This window comes from Balaenoptera acutorostrata, chromosome 5, assembly GCF_949987535.1.
Source record: "Balaenoptera acutorostrata chromosome 5, mBalAcu1.1, whole genome shotgun sequence".
In the NCBI taxonomy this organism is placed as follows: Eukaryota; Metazoa; Chordata; class Mammalia; order Artiodactyla; family Balaenopteridae; genus Balaenoptera; species Balaenoptera acutorostrata.
In genome coordinates, this window is record NC_080068.1 from 51,711,497 (window position 1) to 51,726,326 (window position 14,830).

At 38.5% G+C, this 14,830-nt stretch overlaps 1 protein-coding gene across 1 annotated transcript in view; it reads left to right on the forward strand.

Annotated features, from left to right (window-relative positions):
* BTC (betacellulin) overlaps positions 1-8,946 on the forward strand; it is a 42,203-nt gene extending 33,257 nt beyond the window's left edge. Inside the window, exons 4-6 of the mRNA XM_007179821.2 lie at positions 3,660-3,806; positions 5,585-5,695; positions 7,127-8,946. Coding sequence (XP_007179883.1) covers positions 3,660-3,806; positions 5,585-5,693 — 256 coding nt within the window. The 3' untranslated portion in view covers positions 5,694-5,695; positions 7,127-8,946. The remainder of the gene's footprint in view (positions 1-3,659; positions 3,807-5,584; positions 5,696-7,126) is intronic.
* Positions 8,947-14,830: the final 5,884 nt, after the last annotated feature.

Consider the following 14,830-nt stretch of genomic DNA (forward strand, 5'->3'; position numbering starts at 1 on the left):
GAAAGTTTATTCTTACTGACACTTTAAGATACAACTCAAACATCAGCGCCTCCTGGACCCCGGCGTTGATTTGGGTTCGATGTCCTTCCTCTGTGATTCAGTCACACTTCTACGAAAGCTTTTTTCCCTGCAGCATCACTGCTGAGTTCTCTGGACAGCCCTTCTGTGGCTGTGGGCTCCTAGAGGCCAGGGATGATGGCTTATTCATTTTCATACTCCAGTGCCAAGCACAGTGCCTAGAATTTACTAGGTACGCAAGAAATGTCTGATGAATAAATGAACAAGTCCCTCTGTCATGGTTCATCTAGTGCTGTGCTAGATGTCGAAACCAAGACCTTAATCTGAACCAGGAACACCTTCTTAGTGGTGGAATGATACAAAAATCAAGGGGAGGAGGAAGAGCACACGAATCAGGACTCAGGGTTTGGAGTAAGACAGGCCTAAGTCAAGATTTTGTTTCCGCCGGTTATAAGCAGCATTAACAATGGGTCAGTCACCTTTCCTGAGTGTGTTTTTTAAAAAAATAAATTTATTTATTTTATTTACATTTATTTTTGGCCACGTTGGGTCTTGGTTCCTGCGTACGGGCTTTCTCCAGATGCTGCGAGCCGGGGCTACTCTTTGTTGCGGTGCGCAGGCTTCTCATTGAGGTGGCTTTTCTTGTTGCCGAGCACGGGCTCTAGGCGCACGGGCTTCAGTAATTGTAGCATGCGGGCTCAGTAGTTGTGGCACGCAGGCTCTAGAGCGCAGGCTCTGTAGTTGTGGCGCACGGGCTTAGTTGGTCCACGGCATGTAGGATCTTCCCGGACCAGGGCTCGAACCTGTGTCCCCTGCATTGGCAGGTGGATTCTTAACCACTGCGCCACCAGGGAAGCCCCTGAGTGTTTTATCATCTATAAAAGAAGATAACATCTTCCTTTCAAGTGTTGAAAATTAAGCAAAATAATACATCAGGCAAAAATACTTATTGTGATACCCAGCACAGGGTAAATGTTCCATAAATTGTACCATTCAAGTGAATGGGAGGTATACATCCTAGGCCTGACCTTTTAGGTGACTTGATGTAGCACAGATCAAGCAAAGCTGTCTTGTCATTGGTGATTACGCTATCTTGGGAAACCAGAAATATCTCCTTTTGCTTGGGATCATAGGAGTTTGTGGACTCCTGTCTTGACATAAAAAACCAAAGTGTGTTTCAAATATCTCAAGTCCCTTCTTAGTCTTCTCAGTATTTTCTTGGAATGGAGACGGTTTGTTTCCAGGTACATAACTTTGATTTATTTACATGGCAGTGTTACATGTGGGTGGGTGCATGAACTGGGGAGCCAGATTTCCTGCATTTGAATCTAACCCTACTCACTTATTTTCTCTTTACCTCAGTTTCTCCACCTGTCAAATGGGGTTAATAATAGCACCTACTTCAAAGGTTGTTATAAGGATCAATTGAGTTAATACTTATACATCTCTTAGAACAGTGTCTGGTGATTATTTCAGAACAGCAAGATCCCAAATCCGGATTTTTCAGAGTCTTCAAGGGTCATAGCATCTTTAAATGTTATTTTTAATTTTAATTTATAAGATGTTTATTAAATAAAAACTAATTTATTCATCTGCTCAGCATTTATTAAACATCTACTAGCATCTTTCACCCTTTGCCTCTTCCTCTCCCATTGAAATGACCATCAGCTGATATGTTATTAATTTGATGAGCAGTGAAACGATATGAGAGCCACTGTAACTGGCTGTGTAAGGGTCTGACCAGCTACATGGCTTCATTGGGTTATAACTTACAAGAGGGACTGCTTACTGAGAAATTCATGTAAAGCATGGGTGAACAACTGAACCCAGAGCTTATAATTAGAAAAACTTTCTAAAAGAGCAGCAAGTAATTGCTATGTGTTTTATGGGCACAGTTATTGTTTAAAAATGCTGTATTTAGTAAATTTGTTAGAGAAACATTTCTGCTAACTGGAAGATACTCTATTTGTAGATTTTAATTATAACCTTAAAAAAAAAAAAAACAAAACTAAAGACCACCCTCCCACACATGCAATTAAAAGTGATTCCCCCCCCACCCAGTTCCAGTCCCACATGCAAAAGATTTTTGATATTTCAAGATATTTCTAAGCTCTCTTCCTGTTATTTTGACCTTGCAATGAAGAGCTTAACTATCTTGCAGGAAGCAATTTTCCCTCATACATCCTGGGGTCATTTTGCAATAGATGGCATTAGGTGTTTTTTCTCCTTTGCTTGCACTGAGCCTCACCTTTCAATTGATGGTTGTAACTGAGTGAGGCTTTTTTTTTAAGCATTGTATCAGCTACAATATTGCCAGTAAGGGATCTCCTTACTTGAGAAATAAAGCTTTGTGGGAATTAACTGCCTTAGCTCTTATCAAACATAAACTCTCCAGTGGCCTGGCAATAGATCCTTTCGTAAAACAAACAAACAAACAAACACAACAAAAAATGAGGTTGCACAGGAATCTTTGTAAGAAGTAGAGCTTCATCTTTCTGAGATTTCAATAATTATGTATATGACCAGTATCTCTTTGTGTTTTGAATGAGTCTGAGGAGAAGAAAAAGGGAGAATATTTGTTAGTGCAAAGGTGTTGATGTTACAACATATAATTTTGGTTTTAAAATAGCCTCAGACAAACTTCTTAGTCATCTTTTACGCATCTTACACAATTCAGAGAATACTATGGATGGTCCCTAAATCACCGAGCTTTAGGGGGTTGAGTGTTGCTTGGACAAATCTCGGCTTGGTCAAATGGCTCTGTATCTGCACCCTCAGACGTGGGGCATCTGCTAAGTTGAGGTGAATTCAGGACTGTGTTGACGGAGTTGGAAGAATGAGAGGGGGAATAGTGCCATTTGGAGAGTCTGTTGATTTCTGGTCAGGGAACTTTACTAGGGCCATAGGAAAAAGGGGCATTTAGAGGAGAGTGGAGGGAATGGTGTACAGTTCTGAATATGTGGCCTCAGAGGGTCAGATAAAGGAACTAGAGAGGACGAGACCTATTGTATTTTGAGGCGATGCAGTTGGGGAGGTGGTGAAGGGAAGAGTGTTACCTAGCTGTTACTCCTGAAAGCAGTAGAACCAGAAAGGATGCATGGAAGTTAAAAAGAGAGGCCAGGGGGCTAGGGCTTGGGGGGAGAGAAATCCTGTAGAATAACATTTATGGAGCTTTCTATGTGTTCCATGTTTGATCATATAAAACCATATACTTTAAAAATAATTTATAATAGGAGAATTTGGGTACACTGAAACGCTTTGTATTGTCCTATGATGAAATGGGAAATCCTGGGGCTTTTGGAATTCCCTGTCCTGGGGGTATTTAAACACTTGGGAGTGCTGTGTAGGGAATTTTATCACCCCCTTCCTTTCAAGACAGATCTTAGTAAATTTTTATCATCCCTGTTTACTGACATTAGGCATATTATTAATGATGTTCAAGGGATGACAGGTTTTCAGCAAAGAATGAAATTTCTCATGAACACAGTGGTTGTACAACTTAACATTTTTTAAGGAACTACACCCTTTATTAATTGCAAGTAATGAATACAGTGTTAGTTTCTTCAAAAAAGAAACAGTAAAGATTCTTAAAAGTCTTTCACTTTTGACCTTGTTGCCCTCTTCTTGTTTCACTTTTATAGCTGTGATGAAGGCTACGCTGGGGCAAGATGTGAGAGAGTTGACTTGTTTTACCTAAGAGGAGATAGAGGGCAGATTTTGGTGATTTGTTTGATAGCAGTTATGGTAATTTTTATCATTTTGGTGGTCGGTGTCTGCACATGCTGTCAGTAAGTACTTTTAAATTTAATTTTAAGGGAATCTGAAAACTTTTATCTTTCCTATCTTCTTTCCTGCCTTCCCTCCTTCCTACCTTTTCTCTTTCCTTTTTGCTTTGATTTAAATCACTTTTCACAGTTTGCCATCATTTATTTAGAAGCATTTATAATAAACATAGGACATATAATTTTTGTCATTTTCTGAGAATAATTATTGTAATTTAAAATAAAATTTTTATAAATCTCCTAATTAATAAAAAAGGAGGTGGGCAAAATGAATGAAGGTGACCCAAATGTACAGACTTCTAGTTGTAAGATAAATAGGCCCTGGGGATGTAATGTACTAATGGTGACTATAGTTAATAATATAGTATTGTATATTTGAGAGTTGGTTAGAGAGGAGATCTTAAAATTCTCATCACAAGAAAGAAAACTTTTGAAACTATGTGTGGTGATGGATGTTAACTAAATTTATTGTGGTGATCGTTTTGTAATATAACCAAATATCAAGTCATACCTGAAATGAATACAATGCTATGTATCAGTTATATCTCAATTTAAGAAGTCCATTATTTAGTACTAAAGTCCATCATATTTTATGTGAGTTTATTAATAGGCTAGACAATACTTTTATTTTCTAAAACTGTACCATGACACAACAACTTTGAAAGATGGAAACAAACATATTTTTTCTTTAAGAAATTAAATTTCTTTAATTATTTCATTAAAATAATGAATTTTATTTATGAAAGATGACTGCACTCTTCCTCCTGCCTTTACTTTTCATTATATACCTGATCTTTGGTAATTAAGAAAAACCTTGTTTTTTCTCTGAGACAGAATGGCTTGGTGTAATTCTTAAGTTAGTTTTGGAAACTCATCAAATTTTTTATCAGGCCAGGACTCCCACAGAGCATGCTAAAAAGGCATTTTCTAAAATGCTACCTTCTTGTCTTGAGAAGCCTCCTAAATTGTTACATTTACCCTCGGGCTGTGGTACTGATTAGAGGAGGGTGTGGCATGATTCCTTTCTTTACAACATTCTGGGTAGAAAGGCATTAGCATAGCTATCGGCAGTCTAGCGTGATTTTTGTCCCAGCTCTGTCATTAAACATCTTTGAGACCTTGGACAAGTTTCTTAACCTCTTTAAACTTTAATTTTATTTTCTGTAAGACAGAGGATTAAACCAAATAATCTGTAGGATTCCTCCTAGCTATAAAATTGAAAGGTATTTTTTAAGATTTTACCTACTTTATGGCAAAAAAGAGTTTTCACAAGGCCAAGTTTGGGGCAGAGCTGGGAAATGCCCTATTTTATTACATTAATTTTACTTTAAGAAAACTGGACTGCAGCCCAGAATATCTAACACACTTCTTAATTAGTATATCTAGAAACTTAATTAACATTTCCAGAGGCTACCCTCACTCTCTTGGTTTTCTTATGTCTGTTTCCATTTTGTACTATTTCTTATTTACACATTAAATAATGCTTATCAGTCTATTTTGTAAAATGACTTGGCCTGAAAGATTTTCTTGTGCTCACCAAGATCTATCAACAATTAGGTACCATATTCTTCCTATGTACCTATAACTACGCCCTATCCACACTGATGCTATTGTAGCTATCATGTGAGCCTAGAGAAAGGGATGGATAAAGAGAGAACCTAAATTTTTTTTTTAAAAAAAGGAACCTATACATTTTTAACAGTCTAGAAATAAGATCATAGGCTCTCTTGATTAATTTTGTGATTGCATAGGACACACTAATTTCTAACACTTTGTTTTCCAAGTCCTCTTCGGAAACATCGAGAAAGAATAAAGAAGGAAGAAGAAATGGAAACTCTGGATAAAGATATAACTCCTATAAATGATGACATTCAAGAGACTAGTATTGCTTAATGGTAAGTGTGATAAACTTGGTAGATGGGGAACAGGTGACATTTACCTGGTGAAGTAGGGCTTAACTGCATCAAGTAAATCATTGTTTGGACTTTGATTATGTTTTAAAACATCTAAAAATAAACTGACATTTTTTTTTTCATAGAATCTGAAGCCAGATAAAAGACTTTCTCATATCTTTCTTTTGGATGCCACTCTACCGCAGAGATAGAGTGTGGACTTTTCTATACTTTTTCTAATGTACTAAGATCAGTCTGCTTTCTAGTTCTGCATGGCTGTGGTCGTTATTTTATATTCTTATAAAATATTGTAAGATATTTGATATATTTTTCCAATATATCACAAGAAGAATTTTCATTTAGACATCTCACACTGAAAGGAAATAGCAAAAGCAATATTTTAATAACTGCATTTATTGAGCATTTACCACATGCCAAGCACTGTTCTAAGCTCTTTTAAATATTCTGTCATTTGGGATTCCAGCAGGAATCACAAATCCTCTCGGATGATCCAATAAAGACATTTCGATGAAGGGGCTGGGAGGGCAGGGATGAGGGCACCCATAGGACCGTTGAGGCTCCCAGAGTCTGGCAATTGCAGGAGGCTGTAATGCTGGGGAAGAGTTACCTTGGCATTGAGAAGCTGGCTGTGCTGGAAGACCCCGGCAGGCAGGAGCTGTAGCTGTGGATGGAAATAGCCACAGCCGGCACCTAAACGATGAAGGAGGCAGGAAGTGGAGAAAAATGCCCCCAAACCTTCTCTCCTCTTGCCTTCAGATCTTTGGCAGGTGCCTCCCACTAGCCAAACTCAGTGATAATCCAGAGGGCAAGGGAGCCCTTGTGATGCAATCTGTAGGTCAGCCCCCGCCGGAGCGCGGAGCAGAGCAGAGGAAGACTCAGGGGGGCAGACGGAGCATAAGTAGCTCAGTCAGACAGGGTAGTTTTGTCTGTAAGGCATCAAGCACAGCCAAACTGGTTTAAAATAAAGGAAATGTATTGGCTCGCATGCACCGGGAGTCCAGAGGGAACGTAGTATTCACACTTCCTGGTACCAGAGTTCCCACGCACAGAACAATTATTTCTGTCTTTCTGTTCACCAGTTGAAGAGTTGGCTTCATCTTTGGCTAATTCCTCTTAGGTCATAGAAGAGGCCAGTAGCAATCAAGGCCACATGCTTTCTTGTTCCCATCCAGCAAGCGAGAAAGGTGACTTTCTATAGCTTGCCCCACAGTACAAAGAATCTCCTTTCCCAGGAACTCCCAGCAGATTAATAGGGTATAGTAAATGCTTATCAAGAAATTATAATATTCTCCTAACTTATTACCAGAATGACACGAATGAATTGAAAACAAAAATGCTGGCTCTAGATATTTTTTGTAATTACGTAGTACATTTCTTTTCAATGGCTTGCTCTTTTTTTCCTTTTTCCTGCAGTCTATGAAGGTACCTCCAGGCTGGTGGCAAGCTACAAAATACCTTACTCATTTGAAAATGGACAGACTGTGTCTCAGGAAAACAGCTAGCAAAATGAATTTTAAATAATGTATTTACTTTTTGTTTGTAATGTTAATTTGTGTTGTTTACTATTGTTTTTATAATAATAATAAGTAATTTTATTATTATATAGTATTTGGGAAAAGCACCCAGTTAAGAAGGGAAATTTTAATAAACTTCCACTTAAGTTTTGTCACTGGGATTACTAGTCAAAAAAAAAAGAAGAGTAGGAAGGAGTTTAGATCTGAGGAATTGAATTAATAATAAAGCTACCATTTATCCAAAACTTACTATGTGCTAAGAGTTTGAAATACATTATTTCTTTAATTCTTTTAAGAATCTATGATCCTCATTTCTCATGTATAGAAACAAGCCCTAAGAAGTTAAATAATCTAACCCAGTTTTACAGTTAGGAATAGGTAGAGCTGAAACTGGAACCAAGATTTACCCAAGTTCAAAGTTTGTGCTGTTAACCATCATTTTTTTTCATTGGAGTTGTTGCAACCTAACTCACAATATAACCCAAGACTTCACACTAAACTGTGTTTTGCCATGACTCTGAGACACTGGTGCATTTTCCTGCAGAAACTCAGAATGCAGAGTCCTGGATATATGTTATTGTTACCATCATGCTTTCCGTAGTCTTGACTTTCATTATGCTTCTTGGCTGCTTTATAAATTCTCAGTGATATGCATACATTCTTACATTTCTAAAGCAAACAGATTTGCCCCATAGCTAAGGTAATGAGCAGAGATGGAAAGTAAATGCCTGACAGTCTTTAAGCCCCAGGTTAAGTGTCTATGCTTGCTAAAGGATAGATAATAGCACTGGAAGAGGCTATGTATCCCGGGGTAAATGGTCAGTGACAGTACAGCAGAGCCCAAGCAGACACTGGCTGTGACCATATCCTCATTTGTTCTTCTAAGAAAACAGTACCTGTGATTGCTCTCAGGTGAATTTTGGTGCAATCAAATTATGACCATAGTCATCTATTACTTGGGATCATCTTGCCAAATGCTCCTTCAACTCCAGATTACAGTTAATAAAGATTCTTTTTAAACCTGAAAAAGCAGAATGCACATTGAGCCAATATTCCATAGAATATGGAATTTCCTACATCGGCTGGGTGGATCATTTATAAAAACTGATGAGATGTCCTCAAATTGCTACACTTTGGCTGTTGTGCCTGTCAGCAAAGCAGCTTTTCCAGAATCTTTGTAAATTTTACTTTGCCGTGTAGACTCCATACCCAAAGTGAATCAGAGAATTCAGAGAAAAGGTGAAGTTGTATATTACCTTTTATCACATGTCATGTTTCAAGTGAGACTGAGGCTGTGCTTATGTATAACACAGAAATAGCTCAAATATCAATGAGAGCTAACTAAAACAACGGATAATTTTCTAAATCCATTTTTTCTCCTGAGAGTGACCATTCTTGAAATTGGATCAGTTTCAACCAATCCGTGTTGGATACACTTTATTTTCAAAAGCCTCCTCTGAGCTCCTTCATGCTCTTTCTCTTTCTCAGTCTTCCTTGATACTAAGAGTGCTTGAAACAAACAAACAGAGGTTGGTCGACCAGTGGATTCTCTCAAGACAATTCAAGCTTGGGAATTTTCTTTTGATGCTAAAATATTAATGGTGTCTCTTGAAATTTGGTAGATCGAACTACCAAGAAAGTACTTCAGAGATTTTCGTATCTTTTCAAAATGTATTTTATAATTTTTTTGCATACGTTAAATGACCTTGTTTATGTAAACTGTCAGTATTATCATGTAATAAAATAAATTTATTTTTAAAACAAAGCAGATATGTTTACTTAGGAATTTTCTACTGTTACCATGAATTATTAATAGAAATAAATTTGAACATTATTGCCTTAAAATAACTTATATATTATAGCAACTATCATTAATACGTTTGAAATAGTCTACTCTGACCACGTGTTTTCCTTCGAAACTAAAGAATTTGGAAGTGTGTGGTAGACACCTATGAGACTGTCTGCCCAACAGCCTGGCCATATTTTCTAACCTCAGCTCCCACCTCCAGCCGCGTTTGGTTGGTCTAAGGCGGGCACTTGATGAAATTGGGCCAATTGGAGTCATTCCCAGGGAAACTGGGAACTTGAAATAAAGTTACTCTTCTTTGGGTTCGTGGGGTATACAGATGTGCATTTTGACACTCTTGGCAGTCATATTTTGCTCCGTGTGGACCAGAAAAACAAAAGAAGCTGGTGAGAGAAGAACAGAGGTGAGAGGTGAGTTTCCCGACAGTCTGAGTTCGTATCCCGTGCATTCTCAAAGTTTAGATTCATTCCATTCCTGTGTGCAGCCTCCATGAGACCTGTTAGTATCTTTATAATAAATTCCTCATTTGGCTTAAGCTAGTTCTATTTGGATTTCTGTAACCTGGAACCAAGATCCTGACCAACTCTGGTGCATCACGAGGTTGTGGACAACAGTTCCTTAAAGCAGAAATGACATCCTTTATGAAACATTATGTTAAGATCTCAGAGAGGAGGGTGACTTAGCCAGCTTAGAAGAAATCAGGGAAGGCTCCTGAAGGAAATTACATCCGATGACTGGCTCTGAGAAATAAAGGTCTCTGCCCAAATCCTGGGTAAAGCCAGGTATTTCTTGGATCCTTGTCAAATTCCACAGAATTTCTTGGAAAGCTCTAGCAGTGGAGGGGCTAGTGGGTGTTGCTACAAGGGAATGTGAGAAGGGATGGAATCAAGGCTTCATACCTTGTTCCGGAATGTCCTGTGCATGACAGGGTAAAATATATGGGCATATGAGCTGTGAGGTGAGGTGTTCCTGATTCCAATACTGTTATATTCTTAAGCGATGGGCTGAGATGGAGGAGAGCTTTTCTTTTCTTTCCTGAAGTGGATTATTTGGGCTTTTACATTTTCCACTCTGTATTATTGCCCATGCAGTAGGCAGGTTACATAGAGAGTAGAGTAAATTGTTCTAGGTCAAATAACTTGCTATTTGGATAAGGCCCTGGTCTGTGCAAAATTCTGTAAAGGAAGTCCAGGACATATTTCAGCACTCATGGTTTTAAGACCAAACTATGGCCTTAATGAGACCTTCGTTTTAGTATATTTTGCAATACTCTATTATGAGAGCTTAAATATATTGGGGCATTGCTGTCATTCATTCATTCAAAAATATTTATTAAGTACCTACTAAGTGCCAAGTACCTTAGTTCTGGGACCTCATCAGTGGACAAATAGTGACCTCTTGGTCACCAGCTTATGTTGTAGTGGATATAATCTTTCATAGCATTGAATTTAAAACAAGGCTTATTCAAGAATTTATGTTATCCAGAGGACATAGTCATTAGACTTTCAACCTATACCACTGTCTTGCAGCATAAAACTCAAGATGAGCATTCACAGAACTCAGTATATGGTAGGAAGAGCAGATTTCTTTTGACCGCCAAATAATTTACATATTTTAATAATGACTGTCAGCAAAAAAGAGTATAACTCTGTTTCTTTGGTGTAGGAATCTTGGTTTATACATTTTTTTGTTATGGTTGATGAATATGGGTGCTATATTTGGGCATCTGTTCTTCTTCAAAGAATTTTCTATGCTTCAAGGCATTTTTTTCTGCAAAGAAAGCCTGATCCCATGTGATCAACTTTGGCAGCTGAGCGTTGATGCCGGAACATAACGTGCGAATAGTCTATTCTTGTCTGTTTGCTAGTGTTACTGGACCCTGAGAATGTGTATCTTATAATAACATCTAGTTGACACTTCTGTAAGCTCACTCGTCCTCAGGACCTGTCGGCTATTGGTGTCTGAAGTACTCTGAAGTTCTACATTAGGAAACTAAATAAACGATACAACTCCAAAAACTGTATCAGCAGTTAATTCCAAGAGATAAATTACGTTTATGCTATTGGAAATTTCAAAATGTGGATACCTAGGAATGTTTAAGCAACAATTACAGTCAGTACTTGTATTATAAAAGAAATGTTAGCCCAACATATTTTTAAAGACATTTTCCTCCATTTTTTTTCTTATACTTACTCAGGTTTAAGTTACCAGAAAAAAAGCACAACAGAGGTACTTCAGTAGGTGTTTTCCTTTATCTCTTTCTTCAGCTTATTTAAAAGAAGTCAAGGAAACAGAATTCTTCACAAACACAGAACTCAGTGTTGCTTGCTACAGAAAGTGTAATTATTCTTGTGAGGTGTGTGCAGAATAATAAAATATTTTGAAGCTCTGTGATCCAAGCTGGATGACGATTTGTCATATGCTGGGTTTTAGTAAGAACCCTTCTACACGGAAACCCAGGGAGGTTCCGTTTCCCTGATGGAACTCAGAATGAGGCGTCGGGGGCAGTGGCAACCCTCAAAAACATCAACTTTCTTTGGCTTTAATTATTATAATTATTACTATTAATTGAATTGAATTATTAATACTATTTCACAGAAAGCTAATGTCAAGATAGGGATACCCTAGTGTTTTATTTTCCCTTCACCTGAAAGCAGACTTTGAGATGAGCACATGGTAACAGCTATTTATTTGGGAAATAATTCCAGGATATACAAGTGAGCAAGAGGGGAAAATGAGGCAGAGAAGCATGAGAAGCTCCTGAAGGGCATGTTAGTGAGAGAATTACTGCTGTGGACAACGGGATTAATCCCACTTGGATCCACTGAGGAACCATGTGGAATGCCCCTCAGAAGTGTCCCACCAAGGCTTGTGTCAAGATGGGCTTTCTATTCACAGACATCTGCCCCTCATTGGTTGAGGGTTAAATGCCCTATACTTTTGGGTTGTCCTGCTCACAGGTAGAGAAATCCTCTGCTATGTTGGGGAAAGCCTCCGGACAGAGAGACAGAGAATTGGAGGCACGTGATGTGGGAAAGTAGTGTTTCTAGATCTGTGGAGCTGACGTCCAGGTGGCGGTGGTGGCTTTGGCACATGGCTTCCTTGCAAGCCTGCCAGCCTCTCTCTTCTGCTTCACTGCAGTGACAGGGGTAGAAGGCAGGGTGCAGAAGGATGAGAGAGATGGAGAGAGGAGACAAGACACCCTCGGAGTATGAAGGCAAGCAGTGGAAATGGCTAGAATTTAGCTAGGGTCCTCAGAGACTATCCCCACACCACGCTTGTGTTTATTCCCTTCCTCCTTCCCTCACATCCTCCCTCTCATCTACTCTCTCTTTCTCTCTCTCTCCCCTTCTTCCTCCTCCTCCGCTTCTTCTTATAATCAATTTTAATTTCACTCATCTTTCAGATAATGCCTACCACAAAGTTTAAGAAATTAACTGTTATTTTTAAAGACTAAGAGTTCCCACAAAATAAAATAAGATTCTTTCTTCTAAATGACCTCTCTCTAGACTGTTTCCCTCCCTAAGCTGAGCAAAAGCAATCACCTGCCTTCAGCAAATACACACAGAATTGCCCAATAAATATAGGTTGCCACGGAAACCAAACCAAAAGAGATTAGAGAGATAAGGTTGAATATTAAGGATTTGTTTGGCCTCAGTGACATTGTTTTTCAAAAACAAAATTCTATGAAAGTGTAAACCATTGTTCCCTTTCAGAGATATACCAGGTGAATCCTAAGCCATCCCTGAACCTTTAGTTTCTGTGCAGTTTAGTGCTTTTTCACCAGCCCTTCCTCTACCTCCTTTTTCCCCTTCCCAGGAGCTCATAAAAGAGCAATTGCAAATGACCTCTGGTGGCAGCATGCGTTGGTGGTAGTGGTGTGGTGGACAGGAAAAGGGACTTGGAGTCAGATAGACCTGGGTGTGCATCTCAGCTTTGTGGTAATATTTTCCCATCAGCATTTTGACACTGGAGACTAATTACCTAGGGTATCTTGACAATTTATTCTGTAAGTTGAAATGCTCTCATTTTGTTTTTAAAAGATGAAGAGTGCTTCAAGGACCAGTGCATTTTTCTCTGCACATCTTATTGTTCATATTCAAATCTGAGACTCCTTTCCTGTTAATAAGCATAATTTGCTTAGTGCTATGGTTAAAATATTCTGACGCAAGTCATTCAGAGTGACGAGAATTCTTACCTATTTCTCCACAGCTCAGAAACTTCTCAGGAAATTCATCTTCACTGAAAAGACCAAGGGATAATATTACCAATGGTAATATTACTATGTCAAGTAGCCAAGGGCCGTTTCTTGAGGTTCCATGAAGGCAATTTTTATTGGAGCTTAGGGAAGCATCATGGGGTGTGGCTGGAACCAGAAATTGTATGTTTGAGTTTCAAACCATGGAATTTGTTAGCTAAATGAACTTGGGCAGGTACTTATACTTTTCTAGTCTCAGTTTTCTTATAAGTCATAGAATAATTTCTAAATGCCTAATTGGACTCTTGCGGGGTTTCTTTATTCCTAATATAAGCTAACATTCATATAGTATATATTATGTGTCAGGAATTGTTCTAATGCTTCACATAGGAACTCATGGAATGCTCCCAACACCCTTATGCACAAGTACTTAGTGTTTTCCTGCAGAGGAAGCTGAAGGACACAAGGTGAATGTCTTGTCCAAGATCACACATCTAGTTAAGTGGCAAATCCAGGATCTAATGCAGGAAGTCTGGCTCCAGACTGTTACCATCACTAGAAAATATTTATGAAGTACTTACTAGTACTTACTAATTTCCTAGATACAGTATTAAGCACTTTACAAATAAAATCTAATTTGTTCCTATTTGTTCTTATACCTATCAGAACTCTATGGTATCCGTACTATTACCTAGGTGCAGAGAAGGAATTAGGTTCAGAATCTGAGCTCAAGGAACTTGCCTGTGGTCCTATCATTCACAGGCAGAAATTATTTCTTTTGCTTATAATATTCTCCTTTTACTGCTCACCCTCTCCTTTGCTGGATAAAATTCTCATCATTCTTCAAGTCTCAATGTAAACATTGTTTCTTCTAGTAGTCTTTGCTGAAACCCTATACTAGGCAAATTTGGACTAAAATGGACAGAGATAGTTCAAAATAAAAAAATTATCTCAGTCCCCACATTTTTATAAGTAGGAAGGAAGCAGTCTGAGAAATCTGCTTAGTTGCAAATGTGTAATTTCATATGGAGAATGAAGGACATCTCAAGTGATGGAGGAAAGGGTGTAGGGACTGGAAACAAGAGACATAAACAATGGACAAAGTAAGCACTCCCTGGGAGCAGAGTTGCCTTCTAACCAGGGATCATTCCTTTTCCCCACAGGAGGGATATCTGACGATGTATACTCAGCTGGATTTGAGAATTGCTATGGAAAAGTGACTGCCATGTTGTCCTGTTTCTTCCATTTTTGAATGAGAGTCCTGTTATGGTTATTTTGTACCTGTTTTTTCATTGCATGTTAGGTGTGTCAAAAGCAGTTATCTTCTTGTAAGTTTAAAGGTCTCTGAATGAAGGAAATGTGCACCCAAGATGCCACACTCCAGAATTTCATCTACATTTGAACAGGATACAAATTGCAAGGTATTAGATCCTGAGACTGATACCGCATTGGATCAGACTTTAGGAACAGTTATGGGGAGTTCAGTGTATTTTGCATTGGGAATGGGCTGTGGTAGATGAAAACAAAATAGCCACACTATTCAGCAGTTCCTTCTATCAAGAGGTGGGATCCGTTCTCCACCCTTACATATAGATTTA